The 26,850-nt window shown below is 48.4% G+C and overlaps 1 protein-coding gene across 1 annotated transcript in view; it reads right to left on the bottom strand.

Moving 5' to 3' along the window:
- Positions 1–26,850, bottom strand: part of RRP36 (ribosomal RNA processing 36) — a 193,392-nt gene that overhangs the window by 66,196 nt on the left and 100,346 nt on the right. Inside the window, exon 4 of the mRNA XM_069608904.1 lies at positions 16,019–16,085. Coding sequence (XP_069465005.1) covers positions 16,019–16,085 — 67 coding nt within the window. The remainder of the gene's footprint in view (positions 1–16,018; positions 16,086–26,850) is intronic.

A 26,850-nucleotide genomic window follows, 5' to 3' on the forward strand; every position in this document is an offset into this window, starting at 1 on the left:
GGTTTCTAAACTCCTCTGGATGGCGAGATTCTTCTCCTTACCCTGTCAAAACTTTCAGGTGTCCATTCTGTGGAAAACGAGATGGGGTAGGGGGAGGATTCCTGAAAGAGAGTCTGCCATTTGTGTTGTAGAGCCCCCCGACAGTGAATCTTCAGAGGGTATATAACCAGTGTCTTATGTTTGGTCGTGTGTCCATCGAAAGACTAGTGGATTTCGATCTGGCTTTAAGCAGCGTTTTCGGGGTGTGTCTTTTTTATGAGTTGCTGCATTTTTGACATGCTTGAAGAGTGTGTCTAAGATGCTTCTTTCGACCCGTGTTCCTCGGCACTCGAAAGGCGGGCCTTTTTAGGCATGGTGCCCGAAACAGGCCTACTCAGCTCCTGTATAGGAGATCGTGAGGCGAACGTGGGGGCCCAGAGGACAGAGATGATTTAGAGTGGGCTTCTCCTTGGACACTGCATGGCCGTGAACCGTCGACGACATGGTTGGCGTTCGGCTAGGGGGTGTACTTAGTGTGTTAGGAAGTGTGTGTGCTTTTGCCGCCGGGTGTCTTCCCCGTGGCAGGACTGCTGGCCTGCTTATTGGAGTCGGTGGCTCGCACATGGGGCTCTACTGAACCTCAATCGTCTTCAACGTCACTGAGAACAGCGTCGTCTGCCGTCGTCAGATTCACCCGTGAAGTCTATAGAGGCAACAGCCTGCATTGCATGGTCAGGCCAACACTTAGTACAACAGTCTTTTATGGTCTTGGGTCTGAAAAGCTTGCAGGACGTGCAACGTGATCCCGTGGAAGACTGTGGTTACACACCTGGTCGTGTCCTTCCAGGGATATTTTCACCCGCAAGAACGGCAATATTTAAAAGGTGTATTTTCCATAGTGGAGGGAAAAGGCAGCACAACAATGAAGGGGAACGGACGGTGGAGAATATGTGACCTCCCCCCCACTCTCTCTACTGTAAAGGGCCGTAGCCCAGTGAGGCCTGTGTAGGCCTTAGTCACTATCCGTGGAACGTGGGCTTGTCGACACAGGGCCCGTCCATCGAGAGCCACTGAAGAATTTCTTGAAGGGGGAGGACAAAGGGTGGTGAAAATTAGATGTATTAAACTTAAGAGAACTCTGCAACGTGCCACTGAATACAAGGGTGGAAAAAAACAATCTGAGGGACCTCGACGCCTGAAATACAATGGGTACAGTGGACAGCCACACTAGGGATAGTATTACTAACACGCACAGTCGACATCCCTTTAAGTTTCGAAAACAAAGGAGAGGGGTCAATCGTATGCTTGGAACTTGCCAAATGACTGAACACCAACACCAACTCAACTCTAATTTGGGTCTCCAAAATAATGTCTCAAACTATCATTATAGCTCGGAACCTTTTTCACCAGAAAAAAACGTCTTCCCTTTAAATTTAGAGGAGTGCGGGGGAGCGGCCCTGGGAGCATGCACTGCCCTGACTCCGCCCTCCGGTGCCACACCTCAGTCCCCATAGACGCGTCGACAATAGATTAACATTGCTTAATGACACCGGTATTATTAGGGGGGTGGGACGTATGGAGGAAAGGGGACTAAGTACGTTAGTCACTACGGTGAGTAACTTACAATTACTCTAACGTCCCGTCCCCTTTCCTCCATACTGCATGGGAGATTACAACTGAATGTTGCCCCAAGGTGGAGAGTAGAACCTCCCTAAGCAAATAGGTACCTTGGAACCGCCTGTCCGAAAGCTGCATCAGATCTAGAGCCGGCACCCAAACAGTAATGCTTACAGAAAGCCGAGGGAGTAGCCCATGTGGCCGCCCTGCTTATGACTTGCCAAGGGACATGCCACTGGTATGTGATGGCTGTTGCCTTGCCCCTGACAGCATGGGCGTGCATGTTAGCCGAAAGAGGCTTGTGCTTCTCTCGTATGCTTCTTTGATGGCCGAGACCATCCAGCAGGATATGGAGGCCTGATAGCCTGGCCTTGCACCTCCAAAAGGGACAAATAGGGCGCCGGACTTGCGGAAGCACTTGGTCCTGTCAAGGTAAAATTTCAGGGCACGCCTGACATCTAGGCAGTGCAGACCTCTCTGTGCCGCGTCCTTAAGATCGGCAAAAAAACGTAGGAAGGACTATCTCCTTGTTCAGATGGAAAGCAGACAGCACCTTAGGCAGAAATGCTAGGTGTGTCCGCAGGACTACTTTGTCCCTGTGAAAGGTAGTATATGGTTCTGAGGCGACTAGCGCCTGGATTTTGCTGACTCTGCGAGCTGAGGTGATGCCGACTAGTAAGGCCGTCTTAATGGTGACCAGCCTGATGTCCACGGACGCCATTGGCTCAAATGGTTTGTGCGCCAGGGCGCCCAAGACTATGTTCAGGTCCCACACAGGGTGTGGCCTCTTGATGGGCGGGTAGAGCCTTGCGAGCCCCGTCAAATGTTCCTCGACAATTGGATTGGAGGAGAAGACCCCCCCCTCCTCCGAGTTCCTGTAAGCCCCGATGGCTGCGAGGTAAGTGCGGCAGGTGTCCACCTGGACGCCTGAGTAGAGGAGGTGCCCCGAGAAGGAGAGCATGTCGTCCAAAGTACATGCCAGGGGGTCGATTTCCTTGGAGTACGCCCAGTGGCAGAACCTGGTCCACTTACTTTTATACTGGGCCCTGGTAGCCTTGCTCCTTGCGCCCTGTATGATCTCCAGATTAACCTGGGAGAGACTGAGGTGCCTTAGCGTTACCTGGTCAGGAACCACACTGTGAGGGCTAGTTTCTGTGGCGCGGGGTGGATGACCGTGCCCCCCTGCTGCGCCAGAAGATATGCTGGGCCCGTCAGCAGATGAATCAGAGGCATCTCCGAGAGGCTGAGCAGCTCCGAGAACCTTGGCCTGGCCGGCCGCCATGGAGCTATCAGAATGATGTTGAGCTGGCGAGACTCCTTGATCTTGCAAATCACCCTGTGAATCAGCGAAGTGGGCGTGAAGGCATAGGCCGACATGCCATTCCACTGAATCCAAAATGAGTCGCCTAGGGAGCCGGGACCGTGCCCCTCTGAGGAGGCAAACTGGGGGCACTTCTTGTTGTGCCAGGTGGCAAAGAGATCCACATGGTGGAGACCCCACTTCTTGAAGATCTCCTGAATAACAAGGTTGTTTAGCTGCTCCCAACCTTCTGAGCCTGTCCGCCTCCAGGTTGTATTCCCCCTGGAAGGTGGACTGCCGTGAGGTAGATATCGTTTTTCAGGGCTCACTCCCACATGCCGATTGCCAGTCTGCACAGTGGAGGGGATCTGGTGTCAAGTTGTCTGTCTGGATGAGGACAACCTTGCCCCTGAGGAGTGGAAGGAATGCTCTGAGCGCAAGCAAGATGTAGTTCAGCTCCAACCAATTGAAGTGGTACTCCTGCTCTGGTCGGGTCCAGGTGCCGTGGACCGAGAGATCGTCCAGGGTGGCTCCCCAGCCCTCGACGAAGAGTCTGTGGTGATGGTGACCTGTGGGGTGGGAGACCGGAAGGGCTTGCCCGTCCGTAGGATGCAATCCTTGGATCACCATGTGAGGTCTGGGTGGAGAGATGGAGGAAAGTTGAACATCTCGGATTGAGAGCCACACTACTGGTTCCATGATGCCGCGAAGTGCAGCTGTATCCTCCTCATCCCGAGACTCATGTGGGGGAGCTCTAGTAGAACCGCTGCCAAGAGACCCAGGAGATGCTGGTACCACCAGGCCGAGGTCACCTCTCTGCTGAGGAAGTGAGTAGTGGCCCTCTTGATGGCTGTGATCTTGTCCTCCAACGGAAACACCTTCTCGGAGCACGTGTCCCAGATGAGGCCCAAGAAGGTCAGAGTATGCGTGGGCTGCGGCTGGGACTTCTTGAGATTGAGCGAAAAGCCCAGATCGTGTAATGTGTTCATAAGAGTCTGGGAGGAGTGGTGAATCGCTTCCGGAGATGTAGCCCTGACGAGTCAGTCGTCCAGGTATGGGTAGATGTGAAGACCCTGAACCCTGAGGAGGGCAGCCACCGTATTCATGAGCCTGGTAAAGACCCTGGGAGTCGAGTTGAGGCCAAAAGGAAGGACCTTGTAATGGAAATGGTAGCCCATGGTCCTGAACCGGAGGAAAGAACGATGGGGCTGCCAAATCGGGACATGTAGATTCGTGTCCTTCAGATCCAGGAGGCACATCCAGTCTCCCCTGCACAGTGTCTCTGCAATAAAAGCTGGCGTAACCATCTTGAATTTTTGTAGAGGTAAGGAGAGGTTGAGGGTGGAAAGACCAGCCTGGTTATTTTTCTGAATGGCAAAAATCCTGGAGTAACAGACCAAGCCTCGCTGGGAGGCTGGGACTTCCTCCACGGCCTGACTCTGTACGAGCGACCAAATCTCCGCCAGAAGAGTTGCTGTCCCAACTTGAAGGGGAGGTGAGAGGAGGGAGGAGAGGCAGGGATGGGTAGGCGGTACCCCGTGGATACTACGGCGAGGATCTAGGGGTCCTTGAAGTTCTGGTGCCAGAAATGTGCATGGAGAGCAAGCCTGCCCCCCACCGGAGACGCATTGACCCGGAGGGGCGTGTCATGCCTCCTTTCCCTCTGAGGATGTTGCGGAGGAGGGGTACTGGAAAAAGCCATTACTCTCCCCCCGCCCCCTTTTTGTTGTTTGCGCCGATGCTGAGTCAGCGAGCGGTCAGGCTGCCTGGACCTCCGATCTAGGAAGCTGCGGAACCCTCCATATGTATGTCCCTTGTCGGAGCGCTGCTGTGACTGGGTGTACGATTTGGGCATGGTCTTTGTCAGGATGGATAAAGAGATAAAGACTTGGCCGTTTGTGAGCCGTTTTTCTTCTTGTCCAGCTCTTCGTCCATGGTGGAGTGGAAGAGGTCCCCTCCTTCGAACGGTCGATCTAGTATATGTTCCTGGACTTACAGGTTGAATTTAGTAGCAGGGAGCCAGGCTGTCCTTCTCATGTCCGCGGCGATGCAAATGGCCTGGCCAGAGGTATCAATGTGGGCCATGGTGGATTCCATAATGTCTTGTGCCACCATCTTGGCCTCTGCTAATCCTGCCTTTAAACGTTTTTGGCTCTGCGCCGGCAGTTCCGGGAGGAAGTCGGCAATTTTGCGCCAAAGTCTATGGTTGGCGGCTGCCAGCATTGCATCAGATTGACGAAGATGTAAGGATGCATTGGAATACAGCTTCTTCCCGTACGCCTCCAAGATCTTCTCCTCCTTGCCTAGCAGCGGGGTCGAGGAGGCAGCTGAGGATGACTGCAGTTTTGAGTATAGTGATGCCACAGCGATCACTGAGGAGTGTGGCCGAGGATGGGCGTATAGCAAGAGTGTATCCCCCTCCATCTGCCTGGACTTTGCGTCCAGGTGTCTATTGACCAGCTGGACCGAGTGGGGCTTGAGCCAACCCTTCTTGGCCAAGGCGACTACATCTGTCTGCAAAGGGATTCCCGTTTTAGCAGAGGGGCTTCGCGTGAGGACTTCTGCGAGGACCCCCCTCTGCTGGTTGCTGGACCTGGGGTTGAGGAAGGCCCAAGTACTCTGCCAGTCCAGCAAGACATTCATGGAAGGTCTTAGCTGAAGAGGGTCTGTTAGGGAGAATTCTCATAAATGTGCTAATTCCCTTCACCTTAGAGACCCCCAGAAACTTTGCTGGATTTTGAGGACTTGATTTTTTTTTACCTGGAAAGAGTGCAAGGCTTTTTTCCCACTCTTTCATGTATTTTGATATGTGTTTTACTCTTGTGTTCTTTGATTATGGAGTTTTAGATAACTCCATAGGCTTCATCTTTTCATGTGTGTTACACAGCACCTTCAGTGCAGTGACACAGGGATGTCTTTTTAGACTTCCCAAAGGTTTAAATACCTTCTCTGGGATAAACTACTGTTTCCCAGAGAATGTAAAGTAAAATTGACTTTACTAGTCTTTCCAGATTCCTAGACCCAGCACACCCTATCTTACAATAGAGTGCGGAGGTGTTACATAGTATCCCCTGTGTCTGAAAACTCATGTAGCAGTCAACTTCTACCCTTTCCTATGGACATGGCTGGTGGCAGTGGTTTTACAACGAACTACCATGACTTTTCCCGACCGCGAACACCGGTAGCTAGAAATCGCGGGAGCCATGTTTTTCAAGATGGCGCCTTAAGCCCCTTTGTTTAAACAGGTCCCGGTCTTCTTTTTTTGCCGTCTCCTTTTGGAAAGGTCCTTCTAGAGTTGGTCTCTGTGCGCCAAACCAGGTTTGGTCCCTTTGTTCCTATGCCTTTGGCGGGCTTCAGGATTGAGGACCGCCTCTGGCGTCTGAGTGTCTGGGGTGGGCAGGAAAAGAGGGAGGTGCCCGAAACTCCCTGTGCTTAGTCTCCTAGGAGACCCAAATGCACTCTGACGTGATTGGCTGGCTGACTGTCCGGCAAGGGCAGCCACCCTGCTGGGTGAGTGGCAGCTAGGCTGGAATGAAAGGGAGAAAACTGTTTAAAAGGCGAGTCTCTGGACTCTCTGGCAGAGTCGACCACTGGAACGAAAGAACCGAGAACGAGCTGGGAGAGGACGGCTGCTGCAACTCCTGGACCATTGGTTTGCCCGGTGAAGCCCTGCTGCAGGTCCGAATTGCCAAGTTCATCTCGACAGAGAAGCCTCTTCAAGGACGACTTCTCCCTTTGAGTTGGTGGGACCAATCAACTCGTAAGCCACCTGGATACCATTCTCGGAGCTGGTTAGGATTTACCAGGGAGAGGGACACCAGCTTGTGTGCTTGAATTACAGCTACTGGAACTGAAGGAACTCCATTTTGTCCACTTTTTCCGATGATCTCGTGCAGTGCAGGAGTCCCCCGACGTCCTCCCTCTTGTCCCCACGACTGAGGCTCAGGAACAGTGAGATATGCAGGAACTGCCAGGAACCAACGTCTTCAGCTGCATCTTTTCTTCATATTAAGGTACTGTGCCAACCCGATTGAGAGAACTTACCTCTCGCAGTGAAAGTTTGTGGAACTTTCCCAACTTGCAGGCCTAATCAGCGTGTGACCCAACATATGATTCTTTTTCGTACAAACTACTTCTGAGAACTTTGGCAAAGACTTTACCGTTTACTACAAGAACTGCTATTTCCTATCCAAGACACTAGCCCATTGACTTTGGCCTAGGCCTATTGAACTGAATAGAGTTCTCTAGTGAACAGAAGCTATTTGCACTGCATAAGAAAGTATTTGTGATCTATTCTATTAACTTGTGCCTTTGTACTCCTATTTAAAGGGCCTGAAATGCCATTTTGCTCCTATTTCAGGGGAGCCTAATTTACTCAGAAACCTATTGGTTTTGTGCTGAAGTGTATTTGTGTATAATATTAAGTTGCCACCTTTTAGTAAATATTTTCTAAATGACTATGTAATAAATTAATAATTGTTTTACCAAGAAACCTTGAGTGTAAGTGTCTACTTGAACCACTGTGATTGTAAGAACTCTAACTTCATTTACTGCCCACATTCCCTTTTAAGATAAGCCTGGCTGCTCAGCTCGCTACCAAAAACAGTGTAGTACAGACTTATACCAAAGGTTGGTTTTGCTTACACCTGTAGTCCCAATTGTATGTGGTGGTCCCAGAGGGTACTGCATGCAATTCTGCCTAACACGGTCCTCCTCCTCGTCTGTGTCCACCTGCGGGTCCAGAGGATCCTGTACCGGTGGAGGAGTGTTGGGCCAGAGGCTGAGGTATGAGGACCGGAGCCTGAGGCTGCAGCGGGTGCTGTTACGGAACCGCCTGTGCAATAGGCTGGGGGCCGGAGCAGACGGCAGAGGCGGCGCCGGGGCCAGAGGAGTCAGCGGAGGCATTTGTGGTGCTGCTAGCATAGAGGACTTCCCTGGCCACGTCCCTGAGGATCCCCTCCATCTGAGGAGATTTCATGAACCCAAGGAACTTCTCGAAGAAACTGTCCTCATAGGCTGAAGAGGTGGTAGGCGATATAGAAGGAGCCGTGGGAGGCTGCTGGAGCCACTGCTTACCCTGCCCATGTGGATGCACAGGGCATCGACCCTGCGTAAATGAAGGATAGGCCATAGGCCACGTACCTGGTTGATGCCACCTTGGCATCTCGCTCTACCCCGAAATCCACCATCTGGTGCAGCGTTGGACGGGTGCTAAAATCCGGCATGGCGGCCATCTTGTCAAGATGCCTTCCACGTGCCTCCGTCGTGTCGCTGGGTTCAGCCTCGTCCAGGACTCTTGGGTGTGGATCATGAGGCCTAGCCTGCTCCTAGGGGCGAGGCCCAGTAGACGTTACGCCCTCAGCCCCTGAGTCGGTAGAGCTGTGTTTAGGCGCCCCCTCGACCATATTGTCGGTATCAGGGCGTGGCCCCTCGGGTTATAACCCGGTACAAGAACCTTCCGGTCCCTCAACACTTTCACCGGGAGGAACCGCGGATTCCTTGGCCTCAAGGCCTGTAGCTGAGATAGCCTTGGTGCACGTGCTGGTACAAGAACGCGCGGGCGAGTCCTTGGGCAGGAGTCTCCCTTGCGGGGTGCTACGGAGAATAGAGGCCCTACCTTGGGCCTGGATCGATGGTAGACGAAGTCTCTCAAGTCCTCTGCAGGCGATTTCTGGAAGAGTTCCCTCCACCTGGCTAGTCTGTTCTTCAGAGACCTTGAGGACAGTGTGTTGCACACTGTACAAGCTTGCCAACCGTGGTCTGGGCCTAGGCAATGTAGGCAGAGAGCGTGGGGGTCTGAAGTTGGAAAGAGCCCGTCACAGGCTGGACACCTGATGAACCCTGTGGAAGTCGACATGCGCCGGGGAGGAGCGTGACGCCTGAGGACCGAGTATCTGTAATCAAAAAAGACAAAAAGAAAGAAGAAGTATCCGCGCATGGAATTACATGCCCAAAGCCAAACCCAGGAGCACTGGTGAATTCGGCCCGTTCCCGTTGATGCAGAAAAGGGGACTGAGGTGTGGCACCGGAGGACGGAGTCAGGGCAGCGCATGCTCCAAGGGCCGCACCCCTGGGCGCCTCTAAATTTAAAGTGGACAGAGGTTTTTTCTGGTGAAAAAGGATCCGTCTCCCGTCCCTTGGAAGGGACGCCCCTGTAGTATGGAGGAAAGAGGACGGGACGTAAGAGTACAGAGAAATTGGATATCTGTAACTGGACATGGGTCAGTCAAATTAGTAGCATTTAGCACCAGTCCAACTAGACTTGCATTGGCCTCTTCCAAGGTCATTCCTAAAAGTTTAAGAATGCAGATTCCTGGTATACATGGTACTAGAAACGTCTCATATCAGCAGTCTACCATTTGATTGATCCAACCCCAAACGAGCCTCGCATTTAACACCATAAACCAACGGCACCAATTAACACTATGGCTCAGTTTGACTGATGAAGATTCTGTGTCAATATGGCACAGAGTTTACAGAGTTCGGACTGAGAAGGGACATCAGCTTCTGGATCCAGCATTTCAAGCATGGCCATGAGCTTCACGGAGACGAGGCCTTTAAGCAGGAGCTGTGATCCAGTTCCCACTGCATCAGGGGAAAGGAGCGCCGCTATGGGTCAAAATAGAACAGCCATGAAAAATTAAGCCATGTCAAACCATTTTACACCAGCGACAAAGCTACCACCAGCCTAGCCACAGAAGGGGCACTCTCTCTGGAATACTATGGGGAATTTTTGGGGTACCTCTGCCTTAGGAATCATTAGGATTCTTAAGGCAGAGCACATAAGGGCAGAGCCACACACTCCAGAGACTTTGGATTAAGTCCAAGCTAGAGAAAAGCCAGCCGGAAGTGCAGGGGGCTACCAAATGTGATCAAATGTGAGCTTCATGCCCAACAAATTCTGCATGTGACCGATTCCCTGCCATTGATAGGAAGTGAGAGTGACCAGGCGACCATCTCCATGCCACCGCTGGGCCCATCATTTACTAGCTCACGGAGGTACCCTGCCCCCACGGTCAACCCACTAGATGTCCCCAGTCAGGCAGAGATCAAAGGGTCCCATTGGGAAAGGGAATTCCTTTCTTCTTAACTATTATAAAATTTTACTCCAACTACAAAAAATATACACCTACCTCAAAATGTTATCTGGAGCCATGCAGAAGGGAGAAAGTCCAAAGGTGGGCGGAGGGAAAAGATGGGGTGGATGTGTGGAACACTAAACCAACTCATCCTTCTTTGTTAGATGTCTGAAGATTGAACAAAAGTTGTTGAGTTGGGGTAGAGCAGCAAGGGTGGCAATGTCGTGGGCGGGGGGAAATCCACTTTTTAGCGATGTACACACAAGCTGGGGTGCTATGGAATCAAAATGATCAGAGAGTAAGGACATTTTCTTATAGAAGCACTGAGTGCTCAACAGCCCAAGAATAAAATATATAAGTATTTTATGTGGTTTACTATTTTATCTAAAAAGATAAAAAAGTGTTACCTTTTACTTGGTCTACTCTGCGCTCATCCCAAGAACGTGGCCTTCATCGCTTCATTTGGTCGACCCATGCCATAGGAGAAAAAGTTAAAGAAATGACTGTTGGGGAGAAGCTGGACCCCCACCAGGGCAGTGGGGGCCAGCAGCCATACCCTCACCAGCTATGGGAGACCCCAACACCTCCCATATGGCCCCCAGAAATGCAACAGAGTCCCAAGCAGGCAGCAGCATGTTCCAAACTGCATTTATTTCTGGGCAGCAAAAAAGAAAAAAAAACACGCAGAGCATCGTGCACATCAAGAGTTCAGGCGCCGTCTCCCCCGGGGCTGGCTTGCAAGCCAGCTTTGTAATCACACTGCAAGCTGACCTCACAGAATTGGATCAGCTCCCAGAAACCTATCTCCTCCTGCTATTGGCTGCTAAGTGATAGGTTACCTATGTAGCCCTTATAGAGAGCCTGACAATTGGGTGTTAGCCTTTTTGCGTCAGTGGGTTGATTTAGCTGTGCCAGCCCCCATTACCTAATTCTAACTTGTTACATTATGACCTTGTTCCCATAACTTTTTAGCTGAACAAGCAGTTTGCACTTGAGCTCTGAGCGCTAATTGGATGGGCTGAGCCATTCTTGTTACAATTATGTTTCAAATGTTGTGCGAGTCCTTGAGAAAATGTCTTTCTTTCCAAGAAAGAAAAAAAAACACACTGGGTTGCCGTGGTTTATTCGCATTTGTGGAGAATTAAAAATGTTTGTCTGCAGAAAGCAATCTTATCTTGAATGTGCGGCCTTGGCAGTTCGGAGGTTTTGCGAGGGAGGAGCATTGCTGAAGGCTTCTGCAGCCAGTGTTCAGTGAGAGAAATGAACTTGGCTGTAATTTTCCTGAAACATGGCTTTACACTGTGCAATTACACCATGTTAATTCATATAGGCATTTGCAAGCCTTTAAACAGGGATTTTTGTGTTTGTAGATTCTGATATTGCAGCATTGATTATAATGTAGCATGGAAGTTGCACTGTTGGTGAAGTGGGTGTGTTTCACATATTTGTCACCCATAGGTGCGCTGGGGCCTGGTTCAAATGATAAGTGCTCTCCTTGTTCTTCCTGCTGTTCTTCTGTATATGCGCCTGGGGTGAGGGGGCATGGGTTTGATCTCGATTTTCCCTCTTCAAGACTGAGTTGCCTAAATTGGGAAGGAAACCCGGCTCCTAAATTTAGGATTGGGAGAAAACTTCTGACTCTCTGAGAAGGGTTGTTTTTCTAAATCAGAGCACAAGTAAATAGAAGCAAGGTCCTCTAGACATATGCAGGCATGAGACATCTTTGAGGGTCATATTGCCCAGCTTTAGAGACACCACAACAAACAATATGGACACCTAAATTGTTTAAAGCTGTGCACCGATTGGTGACCAAGTGATCCTCCCCAAACTAGGACCCGAGCCATCACAACGCCCATAGCACAGTGGAAAATACGTAAAGTAAAAAGAGTACACAATTTTAGATCAAAATAAATACTCAAAAAATAAAGTGAGCACAAAAAGTAATGTAATGACTTGGATAGTGCAGCCGGCGTAGGGCACACAGGGGGGAGGAGCAGTCAAACAGGGGTCTTCCATTTGTTAATGCTACACAAATGGTGCAATTTGATGAAGATATCGATTTGATTTACTTCGACTGCGCAGCCGAACAGAATGAACTGCATCTGGGCACAGATCACAATCATGCTTCAGCCATTCCAACGAGAGAGAGAACCAGGTTAATCGTTAGAAATAGCCTTACATTTAGCTGAACAGATGGGTCTTTAGTGCGTCCCTAAATTGCGTTGGCCCTTTGAAATTTGTAATCATGCAAGGGAAGAATTCCAAAGTTGCGTACCATAGAGTGAAGTGTTTCTCACCACTGGTAACACAATGAGAAGGGGGAATAACAAGCAGTAGCTTGTCAATTGAACGTAGAGAGCGAGGAGGATTGTCCATATACATTTCTCAGCTAAGTATTTGTGGTCAGGACCATGTAAACATTTAAAAACCATACACAAGATCTTGAAGTCTATTCTCTATTTGACCGGAAGCCAGGGTAGGGATTGACGCAGCGCAGAGATGGATTTGGCTTTAGTGGCTTTAAAAAAAAGGCTGCAGCATTTTGGCCTATTTGCAACTTATTTAGCTCCCCCTAGCATACAGTTGCTGTAGTGCAATCTTGAATTCATTAATGTCCTTACTACTGCGACATGATCCTGGCATGGGACAAAAGGCAGTGCCAGGCGGAGCAGCTGCAAAGAGTGGAAAACAAACTGTAATTTGGCCCCAACCTGCATGTCACACCCTAAATCACATTGTCACATGCAGTTCTTAATCTTGGGTGCATAGTTCAACTTCGTACCCAAGAAGCACGGGATAGATACTCGGCATCCTTAGGTAACAGCTGCCGGGGACCGAATAGCTCCACCTCAGTCTTGCTTGGGTTAAGTTGTAACCAGTTACGGGTCATCCAATGTCCCACTTCCTCCCGACACTGGCCTAGCTTTGGAAGAGATTCCTCGAGTTTACCCAATCCTCAATAGATTTGTGCGTGGTTGGTGTAGGATTGGAAGCCAAAGTCATGTTTTCTCAGAGTTGCCATCAGCGGTTGCAAGTAGATGTTAAACAGACGGGGCAACAAGAACGAGCCTTGAGGAACGCCGCAATTCTGAGGTAATGTGTCTGACAAAAATTCACTGACGTTCACTTTTTGACATCGGTTTGCTAAAAACGACAAACCAATTAAATGGCCTATGCAGAAAAAAGTATAAAGTTGATATCTTACATAAAATACAAATTAAAATTAATAGGGTGGGAAGTAACGTTTTGGAACCAGGTACAATCCATTTAAAACTTCCCAGCCTTTTTGAAGATGGCCACTATTGCAGACATGTAGAAACAATTCACTACTGATCCAATCAACCCAGGCCACCGTCTCCTCCAATCCCCCGCACTACATCCAACTCTCTCTTCCAAAATACCTTCCTTCTCGAGCCCCTCGCTCAACTACCTCAAACTCTGAGGGTCAGACGCTTCGCTAGGCAGAGAGTGGGGGCTAGGTCTCTCTCTTCTGCAGGTGCCTCCCTCTGGAATGGTCTCCCTGCCCCTCTCAAACTTGAGCCGGACCACAAGTTCTCGGAAGCAGCTCAAGACCTTCCTAATCTCCTCTGCTTTCTCCCTCTCCATCCCCTATTGACCTACCAGTCTGCCACACTGACTGGTGCCTGGCTACCCTCTGAGCAGAACGGGTACCAGGCCCCTCCATGAGGGTCTCCCCTGCACTGCCTCTGGGTCACCGCGCACCAAGGGGCTGTAACTGTAACCTCTACAGTCCCCTGCCTCCCTTCACTTACAGAGAACCACGCTGCCGTGGTTGTACCTGCTCCGAGCACTGCTGCCCTGATCGCACTTCCCCTCCCTCTAGCTGACACTACCCCCTTCCCCTTTGCCCCACTTCTTATTCTCCCCTGCACATTGGCGCTGTCACACGTGCACGATCTGAATGTCACATGGCCTAGTAAGATCGTTTGTATTGTCTCCCCTCTGTCTTCCCTCCCTTGTCTTGTCACACCTAGAAACACTTGTGTACAGGTGCGTTATAAATGACTTATATCATATTCCAAAGTCTTTTAATGTGCATCACTTACTACCTGGATGATAACGACCCAGCAACCCGCTCCACCCTGGGTTCTGCAGCAAGAAGCCATTCCACAAAGACATCAATCGTCGATGTCTCCAACACCTGAGAACAGTTAGCCATTGCCATCCATTCTGCATCTCTTTGTAACAGTAGACCAGCACTCCCTCTTTCAGACGATCACATATTGTGGCTTTCAGGGCACCAACCTCACTTGTGTGGCCTCCTCCCACTTGGCTGGTACGCCTCCATAGCCACCCTGCTGAAACCCACATAGAGGTCCCACTTGGTCCCTCCTCTTCACATTCTACACCTCCTCTCTAATATACCTTCTCAGATTTTCAATTGGATGAGGATACTCAAATCATCCCCTCCACGGCACTATCTGTCACTGGATGGTTGTGCTTGATACTTTTACCCACAGCCTCCAATGCCACACTCCTTATCCCCTCCAATATATTTTCCTCCTAACCATCTTGCCCCCTTCCCCCAAGGCTCACAACCTTGCGGTCCTATGTCCAACCTAAAAGTACAGTTCTTCATCAACTTCAATGCTACGGCTATCAAGCTTAATCTTCTGAACATCCGTAAAAACAATTCCATCGCAACTTCTATCTGCTCCCTAGTCCTCGGCAGACTGAGTTACTGCTTTAATCTCTACTTGGGATTCCTCCCATCTACTCCTTTGCTCCACTCAGAAAGGTGTAGAACTTCCACTACCTGTACCCTCTATTACCTCATATGATCCTACATATGCAAAAAGCTGCATATTGAAGTTCCTTCTCACTCCACAACCTGGTTGACTCTAGTGTGATTCTGAACCCATCACACTTTATGTTTCTCAGGCAAATCTCAACTTAGCTTTGCTCCCATTTTCTCTCTTTTAGCGTACTGGGTCTCCATCACTACAAGCCCCTATCTCCCTCATATTAAGGACATTCGGAGAAGTGACAAGTTTCAATATCGCCCTAAGAAGGTCAGGGTGCCATGACCATGAACACCCCTCCCCCCATGTCTCCAACTCACTTCCCCACTGGATAGCCTATCAGTAATACTGTACCTTCTGAAGTCTGCATTTTGCTCTCCCCATTTACTATTTGCAGCTCCATATCCAAGTATTAACTACCATATCATAACACAAGATTTAGTGAAGAAAATCAGACAACAGAGAACTCCAAAACCCAGAGATCAGAGCCCAGCAGGAGGCACAGAAGACTGTTGCCGTGTTTTGCCTATAAAGGAGTCAAGAGCAGAAACCATGGGCAAGCAACACATCAGGAGTCGAACGCACTAAGGGAAGAGGGTTACAACACACCCCAAAGTCCAGAAGAGCAAGTGGAGCTTAAGGACGTACAAAGTGAAGCCCAAACGCATGCAAGTGTTCCCAAGGGAAAATGGCAAGCCTGCCTGTAGCTGAGGGAGTCTATGTGCTTTGTGCTTTCTCAGGGGCCTAGATCCCAGGTACACAACACAGGCCCTGTGGTGCTCCGATGCTAGCTCCGACTATTAGGTCTGCCTGTACTGCAACATGCTACAATGTCTCAAGGCGCCCAGAGGCAGCAAGTTAGCTCAATATTAAACAACAAAAAAGCTAACTTTCACAATTTCAGGTACTATCCACTAAACAGCACTGTTCTCCCATGTGAAGCATGGAGGAAGCAGAACCTAAACCTACAAAACATGGATGTATTAGTAAAAATCTCACAGGCTGAGCAAGAGAACAAGTGTGTGCATATCATGTACTGCAGGGAACAATGCAACCAACAATAAGAGTCACTGACATGTCCTTCATTCATGGGTTGGGGGATCGTTTCTATGTATGAGGGGTGTCAGTACCTCTAACACAAATTGCAGGCAGTGCACCTACAAGAACCTCCACACTGGGAAGCACAGAATAAAAGCTTCACGCAGCAAAGCAAGGAAACCAGGTGGCATAGCAACATGTAACGAGTGTATCCCATATACGGAATTCAAACGTGCACTAACCTTCTTTTTCACTGGCACCACCTGTCGTAGAAATGGCACAGGCTTCTTGGCAGAGATCTCCATTGGTCTGCAAGAGAAAGGAAAATAAACAGGACATTTGAAGAAGAAGAGTTATCAGTGTCACAGCGCAATCAATTCTAGAGTCTGCTTCACCTAGGGTGGTCATAAACCAACACCGCTCAGTACGGGGCCATCAGTCAGAGAACTACTGACCTGCAATGCACCACACCACTTGCAGAACTACCGACCAGATTGACTGTAAGCTGCAAGCTTTGCTCAGCACCTGTTCATCCAGCAAGGGGCGGGGGGCGCAGTTCTTCACACATCCCTTTTATTGAGGAAGCTTTTTCCCTTATGTGATCAGTTAGGAAAGAGTGCAAAAGCAAGTAGCTAGGATAGTCTTGAGAAGGTTCTAATTCCTCTGCAAGTCCCCTTGGACTATGTTCTTTTATCTCTTTCCAGGATCCTACAGGTATTCGGATGCACTCTTGCAAGCGCCAGTAAATGGAGGAAAACCATTTCAGAAAGTCCAACCTTTGTTTACAACCCCTAACCCTTTCAATGGCTTCCTGGCTGTTTTGACTTTTCATTTGTGGTCAAAGGGACATACTTGATCTTAAGCCCTTCAGATAATACTCATTTGCACTGTCTTGAATTTCGATGTACTCTCTAATTCTACAAATAGGGAGTAAAATACTCCCACCACAAAATCTTATGTGGAGCAATGGGAGAGACAATGAAGAGATCCGGAGGGTGGTAGAAGAGGCGGGAGGTCGACGAGAAGGTGCAGCAAAGCAGGAGTACCCCACAATGCAAATCAACAGGAAACACAGTTGACACTCAAGAATCTCACTCCAGGACCAGAGGAATCCTTGAGGGTGAGATCTCAAATAATCATCCACCTCAGGACCCAAAATGAAGCACTTATAGTGGCATTTCAGCAAAAACGGCTCCAACACAGCAAACAACCCGGGTAAGAACAGGCTTCTTTCCTAGGTGCACTCACATGGCAGTCTTGAAATTGGTTCCAACTGGTTTAGACCAGTGTAGGTCTATGGGCTTTACCTCTCACTGCCTGTGGGAGTTGTCTAGGCTAAATGGCAGCCCTGCTGACTAACCAGTTTTGTTGGTCATTTGACCCTTTGCTACCGCCCTCCTATTGATTTGTGGGCTGGCCTTTGACCAAACTCTTTTTGCAGTGGTACCTAGAATTCTGCCTTGTCCCTGTCCTGCTGAAGGAGTTTACAGGTTCCAGTTCCCAAGGGCTTTATGCCTGAGCCAACAAAGGACAGGAAGAACACATTTCCTTCTGATGATAATCTTCAAGCTAGGACTGAAGAATCAGAGGAGGAAGACTCTGGGAAGACAGATACCGGTGGCCCAGTGGACAAAGAGTGGTACCCAAGCAGAAAACGACCCCAGCGAGGTCCAACCTGGCTGTCCCATGGAGCAGATGATGCTCTGTGATGGTGTCCCAATACCTTTCCAGGCAGTAGCAGCTTCAGCACCTAGGCGGGAGACCCTGGCGGTAAAAGGTAGGAAAGATCCCAGGAACTATCCAGCATGGAAGGCTTGACCTAGCAGATAAGGGGTATCAGCAAAATGTAAAAAGCCTGGACTAGACTGCCAGCAGCAGAAAACCCAAACCAGAAGATGCCTGAACGACTGCACTCAGCCAGTATGAACAAGTTAGAGTCAAAAGTGGCAAAACGACAAGAAAACTCCTTCCTTCAGCAGGACAGCAGACCTGCTATTTAAGTTCCAGAACAAAAAAACACAGTATAAAGCAGGGACCAGGCAGAGCACTGCAAAAAAGGCAAGCCCAACAATCACTCAAGTACTTACTTGAACGATGGGTACCCCTTTATTAAAGAGTTTATATTTTTCAGTATATCTGTATACTGTACTCTCTTCGTGCGTCTATTGGCAACCCAACTGTACATAGCGATAGTGGTCTTTTCATTGCCACAGTAGGAACACCTGAATCTCTAAGTAGTCGGGGGACTTCACCACAGAGGAGGAAGCATGGGAGGTGGAGGAATCCGGGTACCCTCAAGATCAATGTCAAGAGACAAATTCCCACCAGGAAAAAGCAGTCAACCAAGCCTAATACCCTATTAAAGGTCATGGCTACCAGACAATTGCCCGGCATGGCCTAGTAGCCAGATACCAACAACGAGTGAGAAGGAGAAGCATGCAACCATTTTAAAGCAACCAGAATGTATAGAACATGATTATGAAAGCCAAATTCCCAGAGGCGAGATAGAGGATCCATATCCTAGCAGTTCTGGAAAATTCAGTGTGAAGTGGAAGAACCCTCACCTTGTAGAAGATAGCGAGTAAACCGGTGACAGGGCAACTAGCTGCCTTGTGACAGATGCAACATCCTTGACCTCACTTCACCACCCCATGACGTTGCTCCAAATGCTTGCGACCGGAGAAGACATAGAAAAACTTTTCCAAGACCTTCATGTGCATTGCCCAAGCAGCTGTCGAAGCAGACAGTATTAGATTTCTTTATGGGCTGTGTACATACATGCGCTATGGACAGAGAAAAGACATAGCTACAATAAGAGATTCTGCAGCATCTGCATTCATATTTAGGGAGATGGCGCAGCGAGAAAGAAGTCTGATTGAACCACATGCAAGAGCTCAGACGGTTGTGTGGTTGTAACGTCCGGGTCTGTTCAGGACACAGGAACACCACCTTTTCAAATCAGTGTCATCACTGAATGCGGTCCACACCGTCTGAGAAACAGTACAAGTGTCACTTGGGGACTAGATGCCGGATTAGGTCTTATTACATGTAATGGAAAGATTCACTGGAGGCTGTGGTTTGTATCAGATGGGTAGGCCGAGCAGAATTGTATAGGTCTTTGGCAGCTGTAAAGCCATGCTATCCAGGGCCAGAGGATGTGCCGTTAGGACGATCACTGTTAATGTAACTAACCAAATGAATCAAACTGACTTATCAGTACAAGGCTCATTGTGTAAAACCATATAAAAATGCCAAGGTTTCTGTGCTCAGGGTCCACAAATTTGGGACAGGGATACTGTGCCATTTCTCTGTCCATTTCTGCACAGCTGTATGGAAATTAACTTGGTCTCTCTCTTTGCTGCCCGTTTTACTATTGGATTATTCGGTGATGAGCTGTGGTATTCTACACCGCGAGAAGACTTGCTGGCCACAATACATCATCCCAATAGATTGCCCTGTTTATCTAAAAGCTTAACACTTCCAAATGCCAATGGGCATACAGACTATGAAACATTAAGAGACGCTACACTCTAGCGCATAAGGTATGGCCTTGGATTTCACGAGCAGCAACCGAGAGATGAATCTATCTAACCACGGATGCCCCATGGAAAATGATGAATCTGATCAGGGCCAAACTCAAGAAACAGTTGGCAAGTGCAGCGGGTCAGAAGGACAAGGAACCGGGACTTCCATTTTTAAGTATTCTTTATTGAATGAAAAAGGTAGTTCTTGGTAACTACTTTTATCAAGTCATATAGGTCATATATTGGGCTCTACAATTTCTCAACAGTGTCTTTTACACGTTGGTTCTGCCTCTCCGTTTTATTTTTTTCACTTGTGAACTTATTTGTTACCATCCTTCTTTTCCTTGGGGCAATTCTCTTCTTCTCTTCTAAGTTACACTTGAGGCTTTATATCTTGACTCAATGCCCAATCCTTTTCTTGATTAGGACAAATAGAACTGTTCCAATTATATCTTTCGCTCTTCTTAAGTATTTTAAACACTTGGTTCTTACTGAGACAAGAATGAGTGTTCCAGTAATTATTCCCATGCATTATATACTTCCCATACTTGGTTCTTACTGGGACGAATATTAATGGCTCATTCGTGGTCCCTCACCCGGGACTCCCACTTTTCCAGTTACGTTTACGTCTCAGGTATCGCATCACTGGGCTTGAGATTCGCACAGGGCCTCCGTCGGTAATTGTCATGTTGGCTTCTCTGCTCTTTGTTTCCTCTTTGTTCCGCATGCTCTGCCTTGCCATCGGGAAAGTGGTCTCTGCATTGTTTAGGGACTCTACCGGGCTTTGGTCACACCACCACTCCTTACTCAGTCACTCCTTGGACACTATTATTCCTTCAGCTTCTCGTTCTTCGGGTTTTCCTGAGGGTAAAATGCCCGGACTCGCACGCCAGCTTCTTCTCAGCACCTTAAGCTGTGCGTCTCCGTCTCCTTCAGCTCTGCCCTCACAGCTGATTCGGATCTCCCGGGCTTCTCTCATTCGCAGGTCTCCTCTATGATTTATGCTGCTGCCGTGGGACTTGCCCGGCAGGGCGCCAAAGTCCTTTTTCTCTGTCCTGCTCCAGTCTTTTTCTTCAGATCAGTACCGCATATCTTTTCATGTCGACTTAAGGGTTCTACATGACAATAACAAATATCAGTTTGTTCTTCATGTTTTCTTCTGGTAGGTGTTATTACTGATGGGCAATAGGTGGGTTGGTTAGGGAGTTCCTCATCAGAACGGGAGTCCACGTCCCCCAGAGGGGTTTGGGAGGGGGGGTGGAGGGGGGTCTCTCCCGGTAAGGTCCTGCTTGCCTCTACCCCTAGGGAGGGTATTGCAGATACTGAGTGGGAGGGCTGGCCATGTCGCTTCAGTTGGTGCTCATGTTTTTAGCAAGATAAACCCTTCTTGGAAACCTTCGAAGCTTTCGGAGGAAGGGCTGATGGCTTGTGGCCAAGACCCTCGTTATTCCAAGACGAAGAACAGAGCAGGGGTGGGACGCATGTCTGTCGCGGAAGATATGCACTAATTATGAAACCAGACGAGCGATTCCCCGAACTAGGCCGCCTGAAGATAAGGCAGGTGTGCTGTGTGTGCAGCTGCAGATATAACTGCTAAGCTACAGGAATGAGTTTGCAAGAAATCCTTTGCACGAACGAAGACGTGAAACGGGGTGTGCAACCAGCTGCCAATGACTACGCAAATTCTCGTCTTGACTACGTGCCAGCTATTGAATGCAATGCTAACCAAATTTTATATAAGCTGTATGAACTTTGAATGCTCAGCTCACTCCTGCGCAGTCCTCTGAGTGTGGAGGGAGTCCTGCCCTTTCGTGAAAGCCTAAATTGAATAAATGGATGACTTGACTCATTTGGTCTTGAGTGTTATTGGTGGGGTCCCTTGTACCAGGTTGGGGTGAGCAAAAGGTGTATCCTCAATTTGACTGACCACTAAATTGCGAAAGTGCGGCCACCATTAAATGCGAAAAATATGAGGACATTGCTAGAGAATCTGAATTAATCACGAAAGATCTCCTATTCCCTAGAGCCACAGCTCCTAAATTAACAGAGGCCGCCGAAGAAGGTGAGTTTCCGATGAGATTTGGTGAGAATGGGGAAGTGGGGGTCACCAGGGTGGTTGTCGTATCCCTGAAACAAGTAAGAGACTTGGAGAACCTAGCAAAGGAAGTGGAAGTGGAGAGGTTGGAGGAAGACATGAAGAGGAAATTTGGGAGATTAAGACCAGTGGAGTATAAAAAGATCGCACAACTAATGATGGAAAATTACAATGATTTTAGAAAACAGGTGCAAGATAAGTATTCAAAGTCCTATCTTGATGCTGAAGCAGGAATAAAAAGGTAGGCTGGACAAGAATCGGCATTATGGTAATATATGGAGATCATCATGGAAGAAATCCGAAAGGGACATATGACCCAGATGGAAAAGGAATGAGAGCTAGCCGAAGAATTAGAAATAAGAAAGCGACAGATGTCGGAAGCAGTCTTAACTGGGAAGAACTTGCCGATTAAAAAGGCAGAGGAGTTAGCAACCAGGGACGTAAGCCAGGTACTTGAGGACATAATGACCCACGGATGGGCGGAACAAGCCCAGTGTTTGATCCATATGATCGAACATTTAGACACATTGATTGACAAAGCTGATGGCAATTCAGAGTCACAGTTACAGGGTCTCAGAGACTATTTAAAGGAGGACCCAGATCCACGGGTACCAGAAGGAAGCAGTACAACGAGGTCGAGAGGAAAGAGGATACTGAAGCGGGCGTTAGAACTGTATAAAAATTGGAAAGAGACCGTGGATAAAAAGAGTAAGGGGGGGGGAGATCAGGAGGGGCGGCCGCATTTCCCTTGTGAGAATGTCAGCCCATGACAGGGGATAGTAACTAACCCATCAGGACGTATGTGTATGTCCCGTTGACGAGAACAGAACTGATGCAGATTACCAAAAGTATCCCTGACCCACGGATAGACCAGGCAGGCTTCTACAAGGAAATTAAGAAACTGTTCCGGCCTGGCCAGTATACGGTGAAGGATGTGGATAACATGATGTCACTAGTTCCAGAAGAGGTGTGGATTCCATTTACGGCAAGTAATGAAGTGGGAATAAACTGGCCAGCAGTCACGTAGGCGAGTGATAATAGGAAACCACATGAGAAATTGACTGACGCCCTGAAACTACACGGTATTAAAGTGTTAGGGGCGTTGGAGAAAGTCCTTAAGCCAATAGATGTCAATGTCGAAAAACTGGCCGCTGTGACCCAAAGCCCAACTGAGGATGTTGCATCGAATTCTCAAGGTACGAAGCAGCATTTAAAGCTCACATCGGTTTGGACCCGACGAGTGAGACAGGTCAACGATATTTTGCAGGACATTTTGTGGATGGTTTGCTTCAACCTATACAAAGGGACTTGCGAGCAGCGAGAGTACGTGGCAATCTAAGTCGCCCAGAAAACTACTAGAAATGGCACGATATTATGAATGAAACTAGCAAGCCAGGGAACAGACAAAGGTAAAGGGAGAGAAAGAGTTGAAGACTAGGGTGCTAATGCAACAATTGTAGCAAGGACAACAGCCGCAAGGAGGGAACCAAAGGTAACCCCCCCCCCCCAGTTAATGGAGAGGCCAGAATACCAGGAACCACCAGGCCCAGGTGAATACCTATGTGCGACCGGATGGCCTGGCACAGAATGTATGCGCCTTTTGCAAGAAACCTGGCCACTGCAAGAACCAGTGTCCAGAGAGCATAGCTTGAAGAACGGGCCCTCTGCAAATAGGGCACAGGCCACCTCCTCGGGAAGTTCGGCATACTGCTGACTCCGAAAGCTAGCTTCGCCACTCAAGGGACGTACCTCTTTGATCATGAGGCAAGAGAGATGACACAAACTAGTCAATCTGAGGGGGAGGAGTGTGCTGTTTGGGAATGACCCAGCAGTGTTCCAAGATTCGACCAGCAGTCTGCTTTGAAGGGGCCGTGGTGGATCTGAGGGAGCGGTACTTGTACCTATCGATAAGAAGGGTCTGTATGTATCCTTACGGATAGGTCAACAACCCGCCATCAAATGTTTGGTAGATACTGGGGCTGGGCACAGTGTAGAGGAGGTCCCAGACGTAACCTACACCCCTGCCCCTCATTTCGAGCTGCCAGGAGGATACCCGCCAAGGTGCGTGACGTATAAGAGCAAATGAACCAACAGAGAGCCCCATTGGGACTCTGCCCAGTGTACATCAGAAGATCCGTACCTGTTGAAGCGCCCATAACCAGACAACACTGGGCAGCACGATACCCTATCAGACAGCCATACCAACCTCTAATACGAAATGAGGAGTACCTACATTCAGTCCACGAAGAGACCCGAAGAGCCCTAATGTAAAGGCCAGCAGAAGTGACATGAGTGCCTGAACAGACTCGCAAATATACAAAAGCAGCTATCACAGATAGCACACCAGAGCGAGCAGCAATGAACATAGATGTAATAGGCACGAGAGATAGATGATAAAACGTTACAAGACAGAATGAAAGTAACCGACCAGTCAAATGTATGTAAATAGGTTTGTAACGCAAGAAGCTAAGAAAACGATACTGCTTGCTATGCTTAGTAGAACAATAGAAGCGGCATGCGCCAACCATATATTTACCTCAAGGAGTATCGTATGCAAGTGCAACTCCATTTTGTAAAGCAGAAGTATGCCCAGGCTGCCCGAGGCCTAACAGACCAAGTTTCATAACCCAGCCTGAACAGAGGAGGAGAGCAGAATTGAAACTCAACAGAGAGCGGCTGATGCTTGGGAAATCGAGGTCACCCAGAGAAGGGGAGGAGAACGTCAACTCGCAAGAATCAGGCTTGGGAGCATACCAGCTCGCCCGTGAAGGTCAAGATAAGAGGCCCAGGCAGGTGACAGAGCCGAAGCAGAATTAAATACAATAAAAGCTGGAAACTGAAGCAGATTCACGGTGAACTGACACGTGACCAGCCGGGCACGAAGAGCTACCATCGCCTGATGTCATCCAGAACCCGAGGATGCCATAACTTCTCCAGATAAGAGGCTACAGTTTCAAGGCCATACCCAGCCAACTAATTGACACATAGCCCTAAAGCACTGATTGATGGAAGGGAGGCAGGGTGAATCCTGGGACACCAGGCATCTGGGTGTCCACTCTGCATGCTGCTAATTAAAGTGGAGATTTATGCCTAGGGGTGTAACCTACCCAATCACAATGGAGCAAGTAATCTAGGGTCCTATAGTCAGTAGAACCAACGTCGTACTTATAGTGACGTCTATCACGAGTGATGTAGAAGGATGGGCGTAGACGCCCACCCGATAAGAGTTATCCAATCTGCATGCTCTGTTACCATATACCGATATAACACCTATACTTAAGTTACCTTTCCTAACCAATTATATTTCATGATGTTTTTTGTAGAGTTAGACGTCAATGATTGAGTTTTATGCATAAAAATTGTTGTTCAACTGAAGTTCGAGGAAGTCTGAGCGAGACAGGTGATCGCGATGCTGCTGATTTCCATTTGTTTCCCTGTTTGATGTACTTGTCATTAAACGGACTTCCCTTTGCCAACTTACCGAGTCCTCATTATTGAGTTGTGCTGGAGTATGTGAATCCTGCACCCCCTGTCCTCAAACGGTGCAGCTATCTTGTCTTACAAGTTCTGGAGGGTGAGTACTGACCTATGGGCCCGTCAGTAACTTCCTCTCCTCCTGAACAACAGCTCTGTTGATACCAAAGCCGTCCCTCTCAGTGCTACTATCGGGAACACATAAGACATCAGTAGGATTTGGCGGGGAACCCATAGTTACTCCGGTAAGTGAAGAAATGGAAGCAGAGATTGAGGGGGTGACGTGGCAAGGTAGAGGTTTGTTGACAGAAAAATGTCCCGAAAATTTGATCGCCATTGATTCACTGAAAGCACTTAATGCCACCATCTATTGCTCTCTGTGAGGAGTGCGGATGACTATTATGGATTCAAAGGGTGGTATTAGGATGTGCCTAGGCAGGCCATTGCCAGCAGAACTACAAACATTACCAGAACAATTGTGGGCTACTCACAGTAATGATGTAGGGACCCTAGCAGTGGACCCGATTGTAATAAAGTTGAAGAATGGGGTAAGGTTCCCCGTGTGAAACAGTACAAGATTTCAGTGGAAAGGGAGGAAGCACTGATTAGGATCGTTAAAGATTTAATTGATCTAGGTGTTATGGAAGAACGTGAAGATATTGCTTGTAACCCAGTGCTTCCGGTCCACAAGAAAGGCGATGAGGCCGTGCCCTACGGGGTTATTATCGATTTGAGAGAAATTAACAAGATAGTGGAACCACGCTTTCCAGTCGTACCGAGTATTGCTAGTATCCTGACCTCGATTCCCAGTATGGCCGAATGGTTTAGTGTGATTGATTTGAAGAATGCATTTTTCAGCCTACCTATTGCACCAACGTCCCGGTATTTGTTTAGGTTTACACTGGGTCAGAGACAGTATCGCTTTACCAGAGTCCCACAGGGATACACGGAAAGTCCACCCATCTTTAGCTAAGCGCTGAAAGCCCAATTGGTCGAATTTATGCTACCAACAGGGACATCCCTGGTCGTAGATGACATATTAATAAGTGTCAATACGGAGGAAGGTTGCAGGGAAGAGACTGTTATGGTACTGTCTCACCTGGCAAAACAATCACAAAGCGTCTTTAGCAAAAATGCAGTATGTACCGCGACGAGTTGACTATTTGGGCTATGTCTTGTCAAAGGAAGGGCGGTCATTGTCAACAGACCGAGTAGCGTTGATTCAGGCTATGCCGACTCCCAGAACATAAGGAATTGAGAAAGGTGTTGGGAATTTTGCCATATTGTAGGCACTGGATACCAGAGTTCTCAGTAATAGCTAAGCCCCTGTTAAAAACATTGAAGGATGAGAAACACCACATACCCTTCGAATGGAACAAAGAGATAGAAGAGTGTTACGTGGCGTTGAAGAGTGCCTTATTTAACACTCCATCCCTAGGTACGCCCAATTATGACAAGGTATTTTACTTATTTGTTGATTAATTGGATGGCTGTTCGGTATCAGTATTAACGCAAGAACAGGGTGGAAAGCAAAGACCATGCGCTTATTTTTCCACAGAGTTAGAAGCAGTAGCAAGGGGATTCCCCCCTTGTATGAGAGCCGTTGCAGCAGCGGCACTAGCATTAAAGGAGAGCACTGGCATTATACTAGGAAATTAAGTGATTGTACGAGTGCCTCATGCTGTGGACATATTATTGAATAGAATGCAGACACAGCATTTGACAGCTGCCAAACGAACCCAGTATGAAATATATCTGTTTAGCAGGAATGTAAAAATTTAAAGATTAATGTGCTCAGCGTCATTGTTACATATTCCAACCAAGGGTGACAGCCCAAGGCATGACTGATCAGAACAGAAGAGGAAACGAGGGGGAGAATAGATTTGCAGGATCAGCCCTTAGAGGATGGTGATGGGATCTTGTTCTGTGACGAGTCTTGCTATAAGTTGGAAACAGGAGAAACAGTAGCAGGGTATGCGGT

This window comes from Ambystoma mexicanum, chromosome 4q, assembly GCF_040938575.1.
Source record: "Ambystoma mexicanum isolate Mex_15411 chromosome 4q, UKY_AmexF1_1, whole genome shotgun sequence".
Classification (NCBI taxonomy): domain Eukaryota; kingdom Metazoa; phylum Chordata; class Amphibia; order Caudata; family Ambystomatidae; genus Ambystoma; species Ambystoma mexicanum.